We start from the raw sequence: 22897 nt of genomic DNA on the forward strand, positions 1-22897 counted from the left end.
AAAACCACAAGGAGATACCATTTCACACCAGTTAGAATGGCAATCCTTAAAAAGTCAGGAAACAACAGATGCTGGAGAGGATGTGGAGAAATAGGAACGCTTTTACACTGTTGGTGGGAGTGTAAATTAGTTCAACCATTGTGGAAGACAGTATGGCGATTCCTCAAGGGTCTAGAACTAGAAATACCATTTGACCCAGCGATCCCATTACTGGGTATATACCCAAGGGATTATAAATCATGCTACTATAAAGACACATGCACACATATGTTTATTGTGGCCCTATTCACAATAGCAAAGAGTTGGAACCAATCCAAATGTCCGTCAGTGACAGACTGGATTAAGAAAATGTGGCACATATACACCATGGAATACTGTGCAGCCATAGAAAAGGATGAATTCATATTCTTCGCAGGGACATGGATGAAGCTGGAAACCATCAGTCTTAGCAAACTATCACAAGGACAGGAAACCAAACGGTGCATCTTCTCACTCATAGGTGGGAATTGAACAAAGAGAACACTTGGACACAGGGCGGGGAACGTCACGCACTGGGTCCTGTCGGGAGGTGGGGGGCTGGGGGAGGGATAGCATTAGGAGAAATACGTAATGTAAATGATGAGTTGATGGGTGCAGCAAACTAGCATGGCACATATATACCTATGTAACAAACCTGCATGTTGTGCACATGTACTGTAGAACTTAAAGTATTAAAAAAAAATTGCTTATTGCCTAGGGCTCAGATGTTGTCTCTATGTAGAGATTTTTATTGTAAATAGCTTAGTTTTCCATTATTGCAGGCAATGTGATATTATTTTGATCCTTTTACTTGTTTATTCATCGTGTAGGTGACTGGTATAGTGGTCCCGCAACTGAACTTGATACTGAACCTGATGAAGAATGGGTGAAAAATAGGAAAGATGAAAGTCGTGCTTTTCATGAGTGGGATGAAGATGCTGACATAGATGAATCTGGTAAGCTTGTTTGAAATTAAAATTATTACATAGTGTTTTAATAATTATATATTAAGTACTTAAAATTAATAAGTACTAATAATTAGGTATTAGATTTATGTAGTTTGTGTTTTCTAAAGAAACGTGTTTCTACGCCTACTACTTTTTAAAATTTGAAGGAATAATAATAACATTTTAAATTAATTGTTTGAAGTACTTTAAAGAGTGCATAGGATTATTTCTCTTGTTTTTATATTAAAATAAAAAACCAGAAAATGGTACCTTTTTTTCTTATGGAAATAATGTATGTTTATTATAGTGCTTTATAGTTTACAATGTGATTTTAGCGCCACTTCAGATGATCAGTTGTGCAGCATCTATTGAGTCATATGTGGCTTGAGGGAAATAGGATGAAACTGTTAAGTTGACTTACTCATTTGTAAATAGTCTTAATATTTGCCTAATAAGGTTATTGTAGAATTAAGAGGTAATATACATAAATATTCTTTGTAAATGGTAAGGGCTTACAAAAACTAATGTAGCCATTCATTAAACACTGTGGGAGAGTTCAAGGGTGGATAAGACTTAATCGCCACTCCAAAGAATTCACAAACGAGAGAGAATTTAGAAAACATAATTGTTTTAAAAAAAAATTTATTTTTTATTATTATTATACTTTAAGTTCTAGGGTACATGTGCATAACGTACAGGTTTGTTACATGTGTATACTTGTGCCAAGAAAACATAATTTTTACTTTAAGGTACATGTTGGAAAAATGCTGTCATACTTGTGCAGAGAGATGCTGTTTGAAAGTGTGAGGAGGAAGACAAATTCTGTCTTGGATATTCTAGATAATACTTACTAAAAGATGGTAAAATAGTAAAAAATGAACAGATGAGACATTCTTCTAGTAAAACTGAAACTATAGGAACTTTTTATAAAGTTACCTGCTTAAAGTAGTTTGATCTGCAAAAGAACTAAATGTGGAAAAAAGAAACATGGAAAGTAACAGTGCAAGTATAAAGATTGTTATATCAGCAGCTAAAGTAGTTTATTTTTATGAAAAGCAGATGCGCTACATTTTGATAAAAAGATTCAAAATGTCATATATAAGGAAAAGGCCTATTCTAGTTATGATAGATTTGGTGATGTGCTTACCTGTGGCAGGCATTGTTTTAGGTATGAAGGATCTAATGGTGAACAAAATGGAAAAAAAAAGAAAAAACTGGCCCTTGTTGAGCTTAAAATTTAGAGACAGGAGGCAGACAATAAATACAGGTAAAATATATTCCGTATTAGATGGTGACAAGTGTTGTGGAGAAAAATAAAACAAGGAAAACATGCCAAGAAGAATTTAAAATTGTAGTTTTAAATTGAGTGATTAGTTAAGGTCCTTTGAGAAATTTGAGTAAAGACCTGAAGGAAATGAGGTATTTGCTCAGATGTCAACTTAAGGAAGTCTCAGTTTATTCATTCTGGAAAATTAATTCATAATACCTGTGGTAAGAATTTTGAAGGTTCTAACAAATTCAGTATATTTGTCTCAATACTTGAAGATGGAGCAAAGACTGTCGATTTCCTTGATATCGAAAAGGAAAAGTTAAGGCTATAAAAATTGAGCCTTTTTAGATAATGTATCTGTTGATTATTAAAGACTAAACTGCTATTTACTTCAGTGCTTTTTTCAGTTTAGCTGCCTTGTCTTGTCCTAAGAAGTTATTGTTTTTCATAGAATGTTTAACTTTCTTAAAAAAGATTTCACAGTTCCAATTACCTTGATTTGATCATCACACATTGTATACAAGTATCAAAGTATCACATGTACCCCCAAAATATGTATAATTATTGTATATCAATAAAAAATTAAAAATTTAAAAATTTCATAGTAAATAGTGTACCTTTAGATAGTGAGGGCCAAAGTAATTTTTATCTCCTTATATTTTATCTTCGTGTGTGTGTGTTTGTGTGTGTCTGTGTCTGGCTAAAGGACGAATTTAGTATACTATCTAAACAAGGAACCATGAGTAACAAATTCTTTTAGTTTATATCCTTTTGTCTGCTATACTTAGTTTTGTTTTAAATGAGACTTCCTTAACTTGTTCTGTTAAATCGTTTTATGTTTAAAGACTCAAATTGGTCTTTAGGTAAGAATAATAACAATAGGATCCTGAGAAAGGCAATACAATACAGTTATTCATTCTTTTTAGTGTAGTTTGTTTTTTCCTTTTTTCGAATTGGAGTTTATAGTGTTTTCATGGTGGATGTTACAGTAGTACATTCTGTTGTAAACATCCAAGCTTTACAGAAGTTATTAAGTAAAACCAAAAGCCATGTCATTTTTAACTTCTTAGAAATTCTAAACTACCTTCTTTTGCTTGATTCATCATGATCAGGCTAATTTAGTTGAGTTTCAAATCTTTTCTAGCTTTGTGTCCTTTTTAGTTATGTGGAATCAATGATAGTACGTTTTACTATGGATCATTTTTCTTTTAATACCATATTTTCTTTTCTCTTGAAAACTTTTACTGTTCTTTTTAGTTTTCACATTTTTTTCCGAAACTTTCTCATTGCCTAAAAATGGGATTATTTACATAAGAAAGTATAAGGATAGCACAAAGTATTTCATGTTTAACAATTTGGTGAGTCCTTGAGTAGCTTAATTATTATCAGTTTATCAAGTTCTTAGACTTTTTAATTCATGTTACAGAAGAGTCTCCGGAGGAATCGATTGCTATCAGCATTGCACAAATGGAAAAACGTTTACTCCATGGCTTAATTCATAACGTTCTACCGTATGTTGGTACTTCTGTAAAAACCTTAGTATTAGCATACAGCTCTGCAGTTTCCAGCAAAATGGTATGTTTAAATTAACACTAGTTTGGGTATTAAGAAAAATCGCATGATAAGACTTTGGTTTGCTCATTCCTGAGTTTAATTAAGGGCAAACAAACCCCCAAAATGATTACTGAGTGCCTTCCTATGGGTAGGCATACACTGCTAGGTTACTTATTATTTCATTGCGGTTCTCACAACAATCTTTGTAGCATAATTATCATTACCTATATGTTATGGATGAGGAAACTGACTAGAAGAGGTTAAACATTTTATTCAGTTTCACAGATGTTAAGTGATAAAGTCCAGTTTTATGTGATTTTTAAAATAATATGTAAGACATGGTAAGATGGGCAAATGAGATGAAAACACTGTTTTATGAAAGTAGATCTTATGACTTCCTACATCAGAATCTTGAGTGTTCCTTAAAAATGTAAATTTCTTGGTTTAGTCTCATAACTGCTAAAACAGATTCTTGGGCGGGTGTGGTGGCTCATGCCTGTAATCCTAGCACTTTGGGAGGCTGAGGTGGGCGGATCACAAGGTCAGGAGTTCAAGACCGGCCTGGCCAATATGGTGAAACGCCATCTCTACTAAAAATACAAAGATTAGCCGGGTGCAGTGGCGCACACCTGTAGTCTCAGCTACTCAGGAGGCTGAGGTAGAAGAATCGCTTGAACCTGGAAGGCGGAGGTTGCAGTGAGTCGAGATCCTGCCACTGCCCTCCAGCCTGGGTGACAAAGTGAGACTCTGTCTCAAAAAAACAAAAAAAAAAAAAACAAAACACAAAAAGATTGTCAGGGATTTGAGCCCAGAATTTTTTTTTTGTACTCTATTCAAGTGTTTTTTTTTTTTTTTATATTCACGAAAGTTTGTGAACTAGATTATGTTTACTAATAGTCATCTGTTACTTAGCTAACTGAAGTTCTGCAGATCTTCACAGTGACAATTTTTTCCCTCTTAGGTTAGGCAGATTTTAGAGCTTTGTCCTAATCTGGAGCATCTGGATCTTACCCAGACTGACATTTCAGATTCTGCATTTGACAGGTTGGTTGTTTTAAACAATTTAAATATAATGAAAAACTATTTTGTAAGGTTTCATTTATATAATTGCAATTTAATCATACTATTATTTTTTACTATCAAATATCAGTCATGTCTGACTATAATTTGATAGCACCCTCCAGTTCTTCACCTCTTGTTCATGGGTCCCAGCTGATCCAAAAATTCCATCTGTATCATCTTACAATCTGTATAGTCCTATATTTTGTCTAGGCCCTTGAGCCCTGCTGTGCAACCATGTAGATTGGTATTATGTGTTTTTAAGAAGTTTGAGTTTTAGTTGGGCTCTAAGTGCCATTTGGCAAAGCTCCCTGTTAGATTCTTCACAGTTACTCTGAAATAGTATAACTTTCTTCAAGCCACCTCCTTCCCAGAATGTATGTCTTTGACCACCAATTCTCTGTATTCTTGCTCACTCTTTCTTTCCCACCCAACCATTTATATCAGCACCTTTTTTCCTGCTGCAGAGGAAGAGGTATACTCTTCTCTGGTTAAAGCTAACCCTCTATCTTCCTAGAGCTTGTTTCTTACGGATCTTCCTCATTAACCATTAGTTACTACTCTCTTTCTTTCATGTGTTTGCACCCTTACTTCTGCTGATTACTTTTAGGGTAATAAACTTAAGTCTTCCCATCCTTACCCCTCTCACATCCTACCTTTCTGTTAGGTTAGGAATACTCTGACTTCCTATTTACTCTCATTGAGTTTTTGTATCCCTAGTGTTAAGAATAGTACGTTAACAATAGATATTCAGTAAATATTTAAGTGATTATATTAGATGTAAAATCTTCTAGTTTTAATCACATACATGTAGTCAAATGCTTTTGAAAAATTTAATAATATTCATTAATAGTCTTGTCTTTTATTTATAGTTGGTCTTGGCTTGGTTGCTGCCAGAGTCTTCGGCATCTTGATCTGTCTGGTTGTGAGAAAATCACAGATGTGGCCCTAGAGAAGATTTCCAGAGCTCTTGGAATCCTGACATCTCATCAGAGTGGCTTTTTGAAAACATCTACAAGCAAAATTACTTCAACTACATGGAAAAATAAAGACATTACCATGCAGTCCACCAAGCAGTATGCCTGTTTGCATGATTTAACTAACAAGGGCATTGGAGAAGAAATAGATAATGAACGCCCCTGGACTAAGCCTGTTTCTTCTGAGAATTTCACTTCTCCTTATGTGTGGATGTTAGATGCTGAAGATTTGGCTGATATTGAAGATACTGTGGAATGGAAACATAGAAATGTTGAAAGTCTTTGTGTAATGGAAACAGCATCCAACTTTAGTTGTTCCACATCTGGTTGTTATAGTAAGGACATTGTTGGACTAAGGACTAGTGTCTGTTGGCAGCAGCATTGTGCTTCTCCAGCTTTTGCATATTGTGGTCACTCATTTTGTTGTACAGGAACAGCTTTAAGAACTATGTCAGCACTCCCAGAATCTTCTGCAATGTGTAGAAAAGCATCAAGGACTAGATTGCCTAGGGGAAAAGACTTAATTTACTTTGGGAGTGAAAAATCTGATCAAGAGACTGGACGTGTACTTCTGTTTCTCAGTTTGTCTGGATGTTATCAGATCACAGACCATGGTCTCAGGTGAGTTATCAGTTCCAGAATATTAAGAAGTAGATGTGTTCTCATTTCCAAATGAAATATAAAAATTTTGATCTAAGTCATTCTTTTCAGTTGATTTACTTAAGCAAAAAGAGTTAACCAAGATCTGCTCTACTTCAGTGTTGGACCAATGTAACTTCTGTTATTAGTATGAAGTTTCATTTCTGTCAGTTCAAATCCATTGTGATATATGGAAGAACATAAATTTGAAAGTTTAATAAATAGTAAATGGCTACATCACATATTTTAAGGTACTTTAGTGGATGAATAAGGTACAATTTTTTCTCAAGAACATGTAACAAGAAAATGTGCATATTCTGCTGCTGTGTATTATTTCTGTATGTTACAGTTTTATATTGAGGGTTTTGGAAAATGTAGGCTGTCTATGGAAGTCATTTAGTCCGACTACATGGCTGTTAAGTGTTTACAAAAGCCAAAGCTGAGCTACAGTTTCATATGTAGCTAGAGTTTAGAAATTTTGGTCTTTGATCATGATCAGCTTACCTTCTGTTGCTTTTTTAAGTCATAAGGAGGACGTGTGGAAGAAGTTCTGCAGTTTCTTTTCTGTTTTTTTTTTTTGTGTGAGCATAATCTTTAGCCGATTAAACCGACTTTTTTTGTTGTTTGTTTTTTAACCTCCTAGAGGAAAGAAGGGCTGGAGGTGACACATATATCAGCCCAGACAGGTAGCTCTTTTCAGCAGCTAGATTCTATATGTTTTATAGGACCCACTTCAAGATTTGTTAGGTTATGAGTTACTCTTATGCACTGTTGGAGAGAATACCATGGTTCACTGACTTGGGAGCATGGCAGACTTGATGTAGATTGATCTTGTTTTTTTCTGTATAACTGGTTTTGTGTACAATACTTAACCTTATGCTTTGAGGCTTATGTAAGAGGAATACATATAAGGCATCTAACAATGATACAGAATAGATTTTCAGTAAGTGGAAGCTGATGTGCAGTAAGCGATTATCTTTGACATGAGCCTTTGGAAATTGGATACATATTTTTCTTCGATAATGGGATGTCAAATATTTTATAATGAAAAATTCTGCCAGCATAAAACTTAATACCCCCTACTATTATAAAATATACTTAACATGAAATTATTATAAAAGTTTTTCATAAGTCATATACAGTAACCAAAAGTGTTTTCCCTGAGGTAACTGGTATAACTGTGCTTTGACTGCTGTGAATCATTTCATTAATTTTCAGTTTTCTCAAATCCAAGTGCATATGTTGTAATTTTAAAAAATAAAGATAACTTTATTCTGAGTTTTATTCTTTAAAATAATTTTATTACAAGTATGTATTCCTAACTGTAATATGATTTTGTTTTTGAATGCAACTTGATTTTAGAAAGTAAAAGCAATTTTTAGTTCAATTTAAAACCTAGTAATTCATTTTTCATTGTCATTTTTTCACTGCCATCATACCTTATTAAAATTTATTTATAACTCTGTTCAGTTTGCATTTTCAATATGACCAGTTTTTGTGTTTTTTTTCAAAGAATGAAGTAATACATGTGACCTCTCAGAGCTGCAATGACTTCTGACCATGTGGCAGTTTTCTTATCTTTTAGTTTTTTAGGATGTTTTTAAAAATAACCCAGAACTTATTAAAATTTTATATAATTAATTGATTTCAAGGTTTTTTTTTTTTGCTTTCAAAGTATTTAGAAACTCTTCTAGTATAAGGTTTTGGAAAACACTAGAAGGGAGCACACTTTTTAAAAGCAGGTGACCTCAGGGCAAACTTGTATCCTCACTGAACTACTGCAGCTGATGCTTTCTTGAAAGCAGCACCTCCTGGCTGGAGGCCAACCAACACACTAAGCAAAACTACACACAAGGACCCTCACAGAGTCCACTTCACTCCTGTCCTATCTCTACTGGAGCAAGTGCTGGTACCCATGGCTGAGAGACCTGAAGACAGATCACATCACAGGACTCATCACAAACACTCCCCAATACCAGCCTGGAGTCCAGCAGCTCTGCTGGGTGGCTAGACCCAGAAAAGAAATAACAATTATGGCAGTTTGGCTCTCAGGAAGCCCCATCCCTAGGGGAAGTGGGAAGAGCACCACATCAAGGGAGCACCCTTGTGGGACAAAAGAATGTGAATAATAGCCCTTGAGCTAGATCTTCCCTCTGACATAGTCTACCCCAATGAGAAGGAACCAGAAAAACAATTCTGGTAATATGACAAAACAAGGTTGTTTAACACCCCCAAAGGAACACACTAGCTCAACAGCAGTGGATCCAAATGAAGAAGAAATCTCTGAATTGCCACAAAGGGGAAATCAGAAGGTCAATTACTAAGCTACTCAAAGAGGCACCAGAGAAAAGTGAATACAAACTTAAAGAAATAAAAAAAAAAAAGTTATAGGATATGGATGGAAAAATCTCCAGAGAAATTTATAGCATAAATAAAAAACAATCTCAACGTCTGGAAATGAAGGACACACTTGGAGAAATGCAAAATGCACTGGAAAGTCTCAACAATAGAATTGAACAAACGAAAGAACTTCAGAGGTTGAAGAGAAGGTTTTCAAATTAACCCAACCTGACAAAGAAAAAAGAATTAAAAAAAAAAAAATGAGTGAAGCCTCCAAGAAGTTTGGGATTATGTTAAATGACCAAACCTAAGAATAATTTATGTTCCCAAGGAAGAATATAATTCTAAAAGTTTGGAAAACATATTTGAGGGAATAATCAAGGAAAATTTCTTTGGCCTTCCTAGAGATCTGAACATCCAAATAGAAGAAGCCACCTTTTAATTTTATCCTGTTTACGTAAATACTGCTTTTATTCTTCTAGGTGTGCCATTAGGTTTTATTTTTTATTGAAATGTAATTAACATACCATAAAATTTACTGCTTTTTAAAAGTATACAATTAATTCAGTGATTTTTTAGTATATTTACAGGGTTGTTCAGCCATCCACCACAGACTAATTCAAAACATTTTCATCATCCCAAAAAGAACCCCATACTTAGTAGTAGTCACTTCTCACTCCCCCTTTCCCCAGCCTCTGGTAACCATGAATCGACTTTGTGTCTATGTGGATTTACCTATTCTAGAATGATAATATTAATGGAATCATTCAATATGTGGCCTTTAGTATCTGGCTTTTTAAAATTAGGTTTATGTGCTCAAGGTTTATGCTTGTTATATGTCAGTACTTTGTGGCTGCAGATTATTTAATTCTATGGATATACCACATTTTATTTATCCATTTATTAATGGACATTTGAGTTGTTTCCACTTTCTAAGTGTTATGAATAATGCTACTATGAACATTCATGTGCAAGTTTTTGTGTAAACATATGGTTTTAATTCTCTTGGGTATATACCTAGGACAGCAATTGCTGGGTCATATGCTAGGTGTATCTATACTTTTTTTTTTTAGAAACTGCCCAGCTGCTCATTAGGTTTTAAGCTTCAGTAATTTTCTTGATAATTTTTACTTACTAATACAATTGGGTAGGAGAATGAACATTACAACTCCAGGGTTCAGTACTTCCTCTAAGAATTAAGTTATCATGATGTTCTTGTAAAGAACAGTTTTATAGATTTCTTTATTGAATGTCATTAGGAAAAATGTTGAACATTTTCTTAAATGTATTTCTGCCTATGGATGAGGTTAGTTATCAGTGTTTTACAGAAATTCTTACATTTTCTCATTACCGTATTGAAAAGTATGTGAAATAGTGGTTCAGTGGACCATAGGAATACAAACATTTTTGTAGATGACTGTCTTTTAACTGTCAAATTATTTTTCTTACAGGGTTTTGACTCTGGGAGGAGGGCTGCCTTATTTGGAGCACCTTAATCTCTCTGGTTGTCTTACTATAACTGGTGCAGGCCTGCAGGATTTGGTTTCAGCATGTCCTTCTCTGAATGATGAATACTTTTACTACTGTGACAACATTAACGGTAATGCCTTTTAACAATGCAATAATTTTGAAGGAATTAATTTAAACTTTTTTAGCAGTTCTAATAATTTTTCCATTTAGTTTTCTAGATTGCTAATTACCAGACTGTCTTACTTTCAGATTTAGTTAAATTTGATAAAATTTTAAAATTACATTTTCATTAATATCTTGAAAGGTAAGTTTTTCTTGCAGATGTATATTCTAAATATCCATTGTGTCAGACTTTTGAGGCATGTAATAGTGTAATCAAAAATGGTAACTTAATAGACGTACTAAAATTCTTGTTTAAAAGTTTTGGATATTCCTCTAGAGTTCTGTAGCGCTCATTAAGAATTTAGAACTATTTATGTTCTAGATATACTGCTTTCTTAGGGATGATAGACTCATTTTTCTTGTAAGACGGCTTTATCAAATGTAGAAAAATGAGGACTTTAGTAATGTGGACTTCCAGAGTTTCTGGATCTGATGTCAACTCTTACTGAAGATTGAAGGGAGTTATAGTATTGAGAAGAGGCTGAGATGCTTTAGACATGATTAGAATTCCTATAGTGTTTTGGAAATTGATTCCTGAACCTATTTTCAAAAATCACAAGAAATATTTCTTGATTTTGTTCTTTTAAACATATTCTACCCTACAGTGGGCTTATTGAACATGCTTTTTCAAAGTATGTTCAATGCCTTTTTGCACATTTGATAGTCACTGATAGAGACTGAATTTCCCAGAAGCATAAGAAGCTGCTCTTCTGTTATTAATAAGCAAATCAACCTCTTGTATTTATAACTGGAGAAAATTTTAAATGGCTCAGACTACTGTGTACCTGTCTTTTTATACTACGCCCTATTGTCTTTGAGTGCCCAATTCACCTTAAGTGACAGGAAAATCAACAAAATTTTTCTCAGGCAGAACAATTGACAGGAGTCAGGAAGACCAGAGGGAGTAATGACATATCAGAAAGTGGAGAAATGAACAAATCTGCTATTTCTCGAGATTAGATTTTCCTTAAAATATGTAAGAGGAAACTGAAGATTGCAGCTCTCTTATTTCTGGAATCACATTGTTATACAGGAGATGACCTCCCATGTTCTTGATATATCAACACTAAGTTGGACATTTCTTGTTTTCTGTTGCCTTCTGTGTATAATCAAGGGATGGCCAAAGGGAATGTCATCGTAGTTGGTTAAAGTGAATGTCACTGTAGTTGCAACATGCTAAGCCTATGAAAACAAAGTGTGATTGATGCAGTGAAGCTGTTACTTTTGTGGATGCTCTGGATTTGAGACAGGAGTTTTGTTTTGTTAACATAAAGTTATTTCATTGTAGGTTTAGTGCTATACTTTCTAAGGCTTATAGGACATATTATCAAGAGTAATTAAAAAGCAATTTTTTTTATCAGAAAATTTTATTTGTATGTTGCACTTGAATTTTTCGTGCTGATTTCAGCATAGGTTATGCTTCAGAATAAATCTCACTATCAAATTCATCATTTATTTTTGGGTACATAGATGTTACTGGGTAGAGGGAGGGGACTGGGTTTCAGATTGTTTTTATGCTTACTTGTTTTATGTTTATATGTTTTTAAACTTTGAAAAAATTTAGATGATGGGATAAAATGAAATACTTAAAATCTTTTGCACTTTGTCCTTATGCATTTCCTCTAAACTCGTTTTGAATATGTAGTTTCAGAGGAGCTACTATATTCCTATTGTTGAATGTAAAAGTTTTTTTGGATAAATGACTGATTTTTTAAAATAAATGAATTGTAATGAAGATATCTGACTGAAAGATTTGAAAGGAAATTGCAGTGCTTGTATAATCCAATATTAACTCTCCTTTTTTAGCTTATTGAAGCATGATTTGGGGGAATGGAAAGCCTTTAAAATGTACAGGGTGATTTGTTATATAACTTGTGTCTGAGTTCCACATAGGTTGTTGTTAAAGCAATGCTCTCTTATAGTCTTTTCCTTAAAAGGATATGTGGACAACCTAGAAAGTGTTAGAATGTAGTTGTGTTGTATCCAGTTTTGCAAGATGACACTTGTTCCAGTATCTTTCAAAACAGCTCAGCTTGTATAGTAGATATCTAGTGAATGCTCAGGGTCCTCCTTGTTACTATTTTTATTATTTCTGAAAGTGGTCAGTGTGTTTTAATACGTGGTATTAGAACAATGGAGAAATGTATTTAGGTGACAAATTACATTTCCAATATTTGAAAGTAACATTTAACTAAAAATACATTTTTTAAAAGAAAACATGTATAGTTAACTATCAGATTACTAAATATAAAAGAAGTAAATACTGATAAACATTAGTCATTAAGTAATACATGATAAGTAAAGCAGAATGCACTAGCAGAGATTTTGGAGATGATAAGTTAGTTATCATGTATTCAAGCAGTAACTACCTTGAGCAAGACACTGTACATAAAGTGTCTTGATATAAAATGCAAATCTAGATTCTTCTGAATGATTCTTTATGACTTAAATTTATTTGATAAGATTTGAATATAAAAGTCTTCTTAGCCATAACATTAAAATTTTTTTTGTTAACATTTAAGAAGTGTTAAATGGAATAGCATAGTTGTAGAGCTGTGAAGAACGTATGAACAATGACACAAAATAAACTTTTTTACTGATTTGCATTTCAATGTGTGTATAATTTATAAATTAAGATAGATTAGCTCATAGTTTTAGAGGTGACCCAGTCTCAGATGATGTGCTCTTTTATGTTTCTAATTTAAGTTAAAGAGGAATTAAAGGTAAGTGAAGGTAAGTGCAGATATACAGCATAAGTAATATACTTAGAACCCAGTAAAAACAAGTTATTCAGTAATAAAAATCTGGAGAAATAATAGCTAACCTGATACTTCCTATCATCTGATACTTAAAAATGCTTCTTACAAGATTATTCCTTACCATGCATTTAAATATTTTAATGATTATTCAATTATATTTTTCTATTTTCTTTATTATTCTTTAATGTAATTTAGGCTTTATATATCTTAACCATTTGGGTTCTCTATCCTACACTGAGATGGAAGTTTGCTGGTGATAAGTCAAATATTTAAAGGGAACTACCTTGTGAATTGTCTTTGTCTATTAAAGCATAGCTGTCTACCTGGCAATCCATCATATCTTCGTCATATTTCTTTCTAATGCTCCCTCACCTTTTCTGTTGTCCATTTATTCTGTTGTCCATTTATTCATTTTTCTGAACAGTCCTTTTGTGTTACTTTAAGGATTTTATTGTTGATGTTGCTTATACTTTCCATGTTTTGGAAGGTGCTAGTCTCCTGTTTCTATAATGTGATACTGAATTTAAAACAGTGCTTGTCTTCATTTTTGTTTTGACTCAGGCCTTCAGCAAATCCTTTAATGGATGCTGTCACTTTTATGATTATTGGGATCAAATACCAGTAACTACTCTATTATTAACCTTATCAAAGGATTGTAGTTTTGAGTCATTTAATATTACAGTTACTGATTAAGTTCCTATAGGCTTCTTTAAACAGATTCTGCTTTCAAATTTGAAAACAATATATTAATTCTCTCTCTTTACTCTGTACACTTAGAATCTCACTGAAACTCAATTCTAGTGAACTTACAATGTATTCAGAGTTCTTGCTTATATTCATGTAAAATGTGCCTACTCAGTGAGTGGGCACATTTTACATGAATATAAGCAAGAACTTTGTTTTGTGATAAATAAGGAGATGCTGACAGTAGGTTTGTGCTTTTTACCTAATACAGGGTAAGAACTTTTATTCCTGCATTTTTCTTCCCCCATTATCTCTGCAATCATCCCTTAGACTTCAAGAGCAAAATGACCCAGGTAGCTAGGGTAGAAACTGAGCATGTGGACCCTACATCTTTTGGGGAGGATGGTGAAAAACTGTGTCGTGTCAGGTTAGATCTGAATCTCCAGGAGAATAGCTTTTTTGATCTGTTTGCTCCTTTGAGTCTCCCTTTTACTTTATCCTTTGAAAATCAGTTGCATACTTCAGTTCCATTGCTTGCAGGCATGGCGTATGATTTTTTCTCAGGCTACTGTTGAAATTTAGCATAATATTTCTCCTTTACCTTTCTGTCCTTTAAAAAAAAAATAGGACTATAGTAAGTCCTCAGTGTTGGTGATACGTTTTTGGAAAATGACTTTAAAGAAAACAACATACAGGAAGTCCTCAAATAGTGTCATTTCATTATAATGATGCAAACAAAACAGCTAGCTCTGTTATGCGTTACTTTGCTTAGAGTCGCAGTTTCTAAGAACCTATCTGTTAAGTGAGAACTTAACGTTATGGACATTTTGAAATATTTGAGGAGTTGCAGTTTGGAAAAATTGTATGAGAGTCTTCATGTCTCTTCTTCTTTAAAAAAATTTAGGCCGGGCGCGGTGGCTCAAGCCTGTAATCCCAGCACTTTGGGAGGCCGAGACGGGTGGATCACGAGGTCAGGAGATCGAGACCATCCTGGTGAACATGGTGAAACCCCGTCTCTACTAAAAAATACAAAAAACTAGCCGGGCGAGGTGGCGGCGCCTGTAGTCCCAGCTACTCGGGAGGCTGAGGCAGGAGAATGGCGTGAACCCGGGAGGCGGAGCTTGCAGTGAGCTGAGATCCGGCCACTGCAACTCCAGCCCGGGCGACAGAGCGAGACTCCGTCTCAAAAAAAAAAAAAAAAAAAAAAATTTAGAATGGAATTTTAATCTGATAAAATGATAATCAGATCCATTTTGGCAAAACCCAGTGAATCTGGCATTTCATGATGGACTATGGGTCAGAGCAGGGGAATGGCAGTGAGGCAGGGCTTGTGTCTTGAGGTGAGGCACTAGGTGATTGGTGGACAAAACAGTGAGCAGTGTAAGGGGTGAGGAAAGACAAGCTTAGAAGGGGAAAGATGGGGATTGGGTGGTGCACAGTAGGTAAAGTTGGCATTATATTCAAAGGAAAAACTTGGTTAAAGATTGGCAGTGGGAGAAGAATTTCAGATCATAGGGTTCCTTCTCAGGGCATTTTTAATAAGTATTCAATACATACTAAAACATTTTATCTTGAGTTTGTGATTAAGATGATTAACATTGTATCTTATTATAAGGGAAAATAATTTTAACACAATGCCGCTTTTTGAATTTTAAATATTTGACATATTTCACTTTTCATTTAAAGACTAGAACAGATTGTTATTTTCATTAAATAAAAATTGGCTTTAGTAATTCAACTTTATATATAAAATAATTTTAAATTTCCTGTTACGGAAAAATTTAACGTCGAATAATGTAACGAACCCTCATGTACCATCAACTTCAGCAGTTCACCTGTGGCCAGTCTCTTTTCATCTATACCATTGCTCATTCCCATATCTGCCCCCCCATTAAGCTAATCACAGGTGTCATATCAACGTAAAAATTTAATATGACCGAAAGCATAAGCTGTGGTAGTTCCACATATGTGCGTAATGTTTATTAGTTTCTTTCCTAAGACTGTATGTCTTAAGAAATTTGCCCTTTGTATTTTGTATGTGCCATTTGGGGAATATAAGGAAAAGTTAAATTTCTGGAAATTAATGTGTTCTGTGTGTTTAGTTGGAAGTAATTATTATGATGGTATTAGCCTAGTTGCTTTTTTTTTTTTTTTTCCAATTGAGTGCTGTTTTAGAAAACAAAAATAAATTTAAAATGCGTTTTTGAGTTAAACCTAGATATCACCCCAGAGTACTGTGATTTTTCAGTTACAATCCATTTGATATATTCTGTAGTAAAATTATATTTCATGTACAGTTTTCATTTTGTATTGTTCCTTATATCACAATTTGCAAGTATTTTGGTTGTTCTTGTTGATATGTAAAGAACTAATTAACTATTCCTTATTTGTTCATGGTGCAGACATACTGAAAGACTTCAATATAGTTGAAACAATCTTTCCCACATGTGCCTGCTTTTATGAAAATATTCATTCAGAGTACTTGACATTTGAATATGTGCTATGAAACTACTTCTTTGATACTTTCGAATTCTCAGCTATGTTTCCTAATGGATCTTGTATCTAGTGCCTGGGTAGCATAGTGTGACTGGGATAAAATGTCAGTTATTCCACAAATGTTTTATTATTCTTTGTAAGTGAATGATAATTTTTACTATGTCTTAGATAAAGTTTAATTGATCACTCATTATATATTTAACTTTGGATATACATTTAACCCTGCCATATATAGATATTTTTGGCTGTAAATACTAAATAAAAATATGGCAAATATATTGTCTTTGTCCATATAGTTTATTTTGCTTTAAAATTTGAATGTAATATTTATTGTAATTGCTCAATACTGAATTCTTTAGCTGATCAATTAGTTAGGGCTGTTTTTTTGCCTTTATTACATTTCTAGGGAGGATGTTCAGATTATAAGAATCTTTTTATAAGTTAGCTTTGCAGTCTTCTGTGGATTGTCTCCTTTCCATTTTGGATTTTTATATTATAAAGTTGTTGCTAAAAATTATTTTTTCCCTTCCACTTACCTTTTGGACCATGAAGGATATATTAATTAAAGTCAAGCTGCTGTTGATTTTTGTGTCTGAATAATTTCTTAAACACTCATCATGAGATTTACTTCTGTGATATAAGTACTGCTAACAAAACCAATGAATATTTTGGCTCCTTCATAAGCAAAATTTTTTTTATGTGATCTCTAAGAAATTCCTCCTTTCACATTTTTCTGTTTTCATACAGGTCCTCATGCTGATACCGCCAGTGGATGCCAGAATTTGCAGTGTGGTTTTCGAGCCTGCTGCCGCTCTGGCGAATGACCCTTGACTTCTGACCTTTGTCTACTTCATTTAGCTGAGCAGGCTTTCTTTCATGCACTTTACTCATAGCACATTTCTTGTGTTAACCATCCCTTTTTGAGCGTGACTTATTTTGGCCCCATTTCTTACAACCTCAGAAATCTTAATTTACCAGTGAATTGTAATGTTGTTTCTCTTGCAAATTATACTTTTGTTTTAGAAACGGATTAGGTCTTTTCAAAAGGGTGAGAACAGTCTTATCAGTTTTCTTTTAAATGAAATGCTTTAAAGAATGTTGTTAATGCCATGTCATTTAAAGTATTTCATAGATTATTTTGAGTTTTAAAGTCCATAAAGGTGATTGGTTCTCATTATACATTGACACTGTACCAAGCTTTGCAGATCTTTTCCGACATACATGTCTGAAGAGTTATTTTCAAAGACAGCACATTTTTGGAAACTAATCTGTTTTCTGTAATATTTCCTTTATTTCAACAATTCTCAGAAGGCCAATTCAAACAAACCCACATTTAAGATTCTTTAGGATTATAGAAAAAATTGGCTTCTGGGTGTTAGCTCAGTGAGCTAGGAAAGCACCAATCCATATTTGTTTCCGTTAAGGATACCTTGTTCTCACCACTGTCCCTATATCGTCAAATTTGGGAGAGATTTTTTAAACTACCACAATCATTTGAAGAAATGTATAAATAAAATCTACTTTGAGGACTTTACCAAGTAATACTGTTGTGTTGTGATTTTTATTATAAATCTCAATCCAGGTTTACTTTAGTATAGAATAGGACTAAATACTTTGTCTTTGGAGCTCCCATGAACTCATTACCCTGACAAATAGTTTTAGACAGATACTGAATTTTGTTGAGCTGAATTTTCTTTTTGAAATTAGTCAGTAGTCAAAATTTGAATCTGTAAGTTTATCTACTTTGCTTTGTTAAAACATCATGAGAGTGGAGGCCTGCCACCCAGAAAGGCACATACTAGTGCCTTTTAGTACAATTTTATGTCATGCAGAAGAAAATGGCTATGTTCCTCCTATTGATATAGATGTAGGCATACGTCATTTTATTGCGCTTTGCTTTATTGCACTTGGCAGATAATGCATTTTTTACAAATGGAAGGTTTATGGCAACTCTGTGTTGAGCCTGTCTATTGGTGCCATGTTTCTGATAAAACTTGACCCTTCACGTCTCGTATATTTTGATAATTCTTGGAGTATTTCATAGTTTTTCACTGTTATTAAATCTGTTATGGTGATCTTTGGCCAGTGATTGTTGTTACTATTGTAATTGCTTTGGAATGCCATGAACTGTGCCCTAATAAGACAGATAACTTAACTGATAAATATTATATATGTTCTGATTGCTCCACCGACCAGCGGTTCCTATCTCTCTCCTCCTCAGACCTCCCTCTTCTAGAGACACAACAATATTGAAATTAGGCCCCAGCTAATAACCTTGCAGTGGCCTTTAAGTATTGAAGTGAAAGGAAGAGTCATGTCTCTCACTTTAAATCAAAAGCTAGAATTGATTAGACTTAGTGAGCAAGGCATGTTGAAAACTTAGGCCCAAATCTACACTTCTTGTGCCATACAGCGAAGTTGTGAATGCAACAGGAAAGTTCGTGAAGGAAATTAAAAGTGCTACTCCAGTGAACACCCAATGGTAAGAAAGTGAAACAGCTTTTTTACTGATATGGAGAAAGTTTTAGTGGTCTGGATAGATGAAACTAGCCATAAAATTCCCTTAAGCCAAAGCCTAATTTAGAGTAAGACCCTAACTCTCTTCAATTCTATGAAGGGTGAGAGATGTGAGGAAGCTTCAGAAAAGGCTGAAACTAGCAGAGGTTGATTCATGAGGTTTAAGGAAAGAAATCTTCTCTATAACATAAAAATACAAGGTGAAGTACCAAGTGCTAATATAGAAGCTGCAACAAGTTATTCAGAAGATCTAGCTAAGGTCATTGATTTGAAAGTGGCTACACTAAATATCAGATTTTCAGTGTGTGGACAAAACAACCTTCTATTGGAAGAAGATGCCACCTAAATCTTTCATAGCTAGAGAGGAGAAATCAATCCCTGGCTGAAAAGGGCAGGTGGACTCATGTTAGAGATTGGTGCAGCTAGTGACTTTGTTGAGAATGCTCATTTGCCATTCTGAAAAACCTAAGGCCCTTAATTAATGCTAAATCTACTCTGTGCTCTATAAATGGAACAACAAAGCCAGTATGACAGTACACCTGTGTACAACATGGTTTGCTGAATATTTTAGGCCCACTGTTGAGACCTGCTCAGAAAATTTCTTTCAAAACATTAACTGCTTATTGACAAGGCTCTTGGTCACCCAAGAGCTCTGATGGAGATGTACAAGGAGATTAATGTTTATATGCCTGTTAACACAACATCTATTCTGCAGCTCCATGCAGAATTACTCCATGGATCAAGGAATAATTTTGATTTTCAAGTCTTATTAAGAAATACATTTGGTAAGGCTATAGTTTCCATAGATAGTGATTCCTCTGATGGATCAGGGCAAAGTGAATTGAAAATATTCTGGAAAGGATTCAGTTAGAAGGATTCACCATTCTAGATGCCATTAAGAATATTCGTGATTCATTGGAGGAGGTCAGAATATCAACATTAACAAGAGTTTGGATGAAGTTGATTCCAACTCTCAATGGATGTCTTTGTAGGGTTCCAGACTTTAGTGGAGGAAGTCACTGCAGATGTGGCAAAAATAGTAAGAGAACCAGAATTAGAAATAGAAGCTGAAGATGTGATTGAATTGCTGCAATCTCATGATAAAACTTGAATGGATATAGAGTTGCTTCTTACGGATAAGCAAAGAACATTTGTTTCTTGGTCAGGCGCAGTGGCTCACTCTTGTAATCCCAGCACTTTGGGAGGCTGAGGCAGGAAGATTGCTTGTGTCCAGGAGCTCAAGACCAGCCTAGACAACATAGTGAGACCCTGTCTCTACAAAAAATAAAAAATTAGCTGGGTGTGGTGGTGTGTACCTGTAGTCCCAGCTACTTGAGAGACTGAAGTGGGAGGATTGCTTGAGCCTAGGAGGTTGAGGCTGCAGTGAGCCATAATCACACGACTGCACTCTGCCTGGATGACAGAGCAAGTACCCTGTCTCAAAAAAGTTTTTTGAGATGGCCTCTACTCCTGGTGAAGATGCTGTGAACATTGTTCAACTGACAACAAAGGATTTAGAATGTTACATAAACTTAATTGATAAAGCAGTAAGGGAGTTTGAGAAGATTGACTCCAGTTTTGAAAGACATTCTGTGGGTAAGATGCTGTCAGCATTTCATGCTACAGAGAAATCTTTCATGAAAGGAAGAGTCAGTCAGTGCAACAAACTTCATTGTCTTATTTTAAGAAATTCTCACAGCCACCCCAACCATCGGCAACATCGAGGCAAGACCCTCCATCAGCAAAAAATTGCAACTTACTGAAGGCTCAGATGGTCATTAGCACTTTTGAATAGTGAAGTATTTTTAAATTAAGGTATGTACATCTTTGTGATAATGCTTTTGCACACTGAATACACTATAATACAGTGTAAACATAACTTTGCACTGGGAAACCAAAAAAATTGGTGTGACTCATTTTATTGCAATATTCACTTTATTGCAGTGCTCTGGAACCAAGTGCATGGTATCTCCGAGGTATACCTGTACATGCAAACCTGTGGAAGATGAAGTAATCTTGCAGTCTTGGATATTTATTTGTTTTATTTATTTGGAGAGAGGAGGAGGAGTAGCAATAAAAACGGGTAAACATTCAGTTCAGGCGAAGTGTCTTAGTGTTGTCTAAAGATAAAGGAAGAATCATTTGAAGGAATATAAATAACTCATTACTGCTTTTTATTTCTACTAACATTTGAATTAAACACGGCAAAGGAGGAGGAATTCTGAAGGCTCTAATGATGCTCTCTTTAAAGCTTTACCTTGCTCTGAGGTAAAACTTGGTAAGTTTCTCTCACTTTCATTCCATTGCTGTTAATATTTGCCCAAGCAAAAGGTAAGTAAGTACAAACGCATAGAGGCAGGAAGCTCATAATGTACTCTACTGTGGGTAGTCTCAATTGAATTTCAGGGTCAAGTAGCAGAGACGAGGCAGACTACTAAATAAAACACTTTGCACAGTTTGAAAACAGATGATAATTTTATTATTTGCCAATAATATGTTCTTCTGATGTGATGCATATAATTTAAAATTTTCTCATATCCTGTGTAGTTTTTACATGATACAAAAAGTACAGTGAAAAAAATTACCTGTTGCGTATAAGAGAGGCAACATAGATCCAAACAGACAAAACATTTTTGGGGTATGGGTGTATGTATACAGCTAAAGCAAATTCAACATTAGGAACATCAATATTATGTACTCCAGTACTATACACAGCGTCAATTAAAGGCTTCACTTCAGAATAAGGCATGTGAAGGGGAAATCCAGAGAACTGAAGGGAAAAAACATTTGTAGTCATTAGTGAAGTTTGAAGATTTAATACATTGTTTCCTATGTAAATGTATGCCATTAATATAATAAGTCTTCTGGATCTCAGTTATTTGCTTGTGTCTTTCTACTCAGCTATTTATTAGCAATACAGAAAATGGAGAGTTGCTTAATACCCATTTTGTTTTCCTTGCTAGCATATAGGTGTTAGTCACCCCATCAGTGTTCCCTCTTTTTGGAAGTGCCTAGTACGCATAGTAACCATTCTAATTCCAGAAACATAGGTTAAACTAACAAATACATTTCTTTTTTCTTTCTTTTTTTAGACAGGTCTCACTGTCGTCCATGCTAGAGTGCAGTGGCATGATCATGGCTCACTGCAGCCTCGGCCTCCTGCTGGGCTCAGATGGTCCCCCCACTTTAGCCTCCTGAGTAGCTGGGACTGCAGGAAAGTGCCGCCATGCCTGGCTACTTTTTGTATTTTTTGTAGAAATGGGGTTTTGCCTTGCTGCCAAGGCTGATCTTGAACTCCAGGACTCAAGCGATCTGCCCACCTCAGCCTCCCAAAGTGCTGAGTTTACAGATGTGAGCCATGGCGCCCGACAATAATTTTCGTCTTATTGGCTACAATGATTGATCCATAGGGATGGGCAAGTGATCAAAGGGAGTCTCAGAGGGGATCTCGGGAAACTTGTTAGGAATAATGGCACATGACGTTCTCCTGCTTTGGGTAGTATGTGCGCAGATGTGAATTCTGTAAGTGTTCCAGCATTTGCTAACATGAGGAAACCCAGTCTTAGGATGATGCCATCATACGGAGGAGGAGGGCAGAATGGGAGGATTTAAGGAGAATGGGAAAACCCTGATAGCTACCCTCTAAGCTTTACTTAAGCTGGTGAATTCTCTATTGCTCAAGACTGTTTGAGTTTTCTGACACTTGAACTGAAAATATCCTGACTGAGAACCTGCCTTATAAGTTAAAGGATAAATTTTACTCAGTGAGTGATCTAATTTGACCTTCACACTGTTTAGCTAATAAGGCTTACTGTTAAGTCTTAGTTACAAGCCTGCTTTCTAGGTTTTATTATCCAGCTATAGCATGTGAACACAGTACTACAAGCAGGCAGTAGAGAGGGTATATCGTCTGTTAATAACCACCTTTCTTAGCAATGAAAAGCAATCAGTGTAAAACCTTACATCCTTTAAAAAAACTGTTCTAGAGTGTTTTGATCCTTGTGC

At 34.8% G+C, this 22897-nt stretch overlaps 2 protein-coding genes across 3 annotated transcripts in view; one reads left to right on the plus strand and one right to left on the minus strand.

Moving 5' to 3' along the window:
- Positions 1 to 17920, plus strand: part of FBXL5 (F-box and leucine-rich repeat protein 5) — a 51215-nt gene extending 33295 nt beyond the window's left edge. For both annotated transcript variants that reach the window (XM_011984107.1, XM_011984106.1), the window contains 6 exons: positions 849 to 974; positions 3662 to 3810; positions 4751 to 4833; positions 5721 to 6446; positions 10256 to 10404; positions 17123 to 17920. In XM_011984107.1, the coding sequence (XP_011839497.1) occupies positions 849 to 974; positions 3662 to 3810; positions 4751 to 4833; positions 5721 to 6446; positions 10256 to 10404; positions 17123 to 17199 (1310 nt within the window). In that variant the 3' untranslated portion in view covers positions 17200 to 17920. The remainder of the gene's footprint in view (positions 1 to 848; positions 975 to 3661; positions 3811 to 4750; positions 4834 to 5720; positions 6447 to 10255; positions 10405 to 17122) is intronic.
- Positions 17921 to 21348: 3428 nt separating this feature from the next.
- Positions 21349 to 22897, minus strand: part of CC2D2A (coiled-coil and C2 domain containing 2A) — a 140526-nt gene continuing 138977 nt past the window's right edge. Inside the window, exon 36 of the mRNA XM_011984135.1 lies at positions 21349 to 21662. Coding sequence (XP_011839525.1) covers positions 21474 to 21662 — 189 coding nt within the window. The 3' untranslated portion in view covers positions 21349 to 21473. The remainder of the gene's footprint in view (positions 21663 to 22897) is intronic.

The sequence above is a fragment of the Mandrillus leucophaeus genome, unplaced genomic scaffold (genome assembly GCF_000951045.1).
Source record: "Mandrillus leucophaeus isolate KB7577 unplaced genomic scaffold, Mleu.le_1.0 Scaffold261, whole genome shotgun sequence".
Classification (NCBI taxonomy): Eukaryota; Metazoa; Chordata; class Mammalia; order Primates; family Cercopithecidae; genus Mandrillus; species Mandrillus leucophaeus.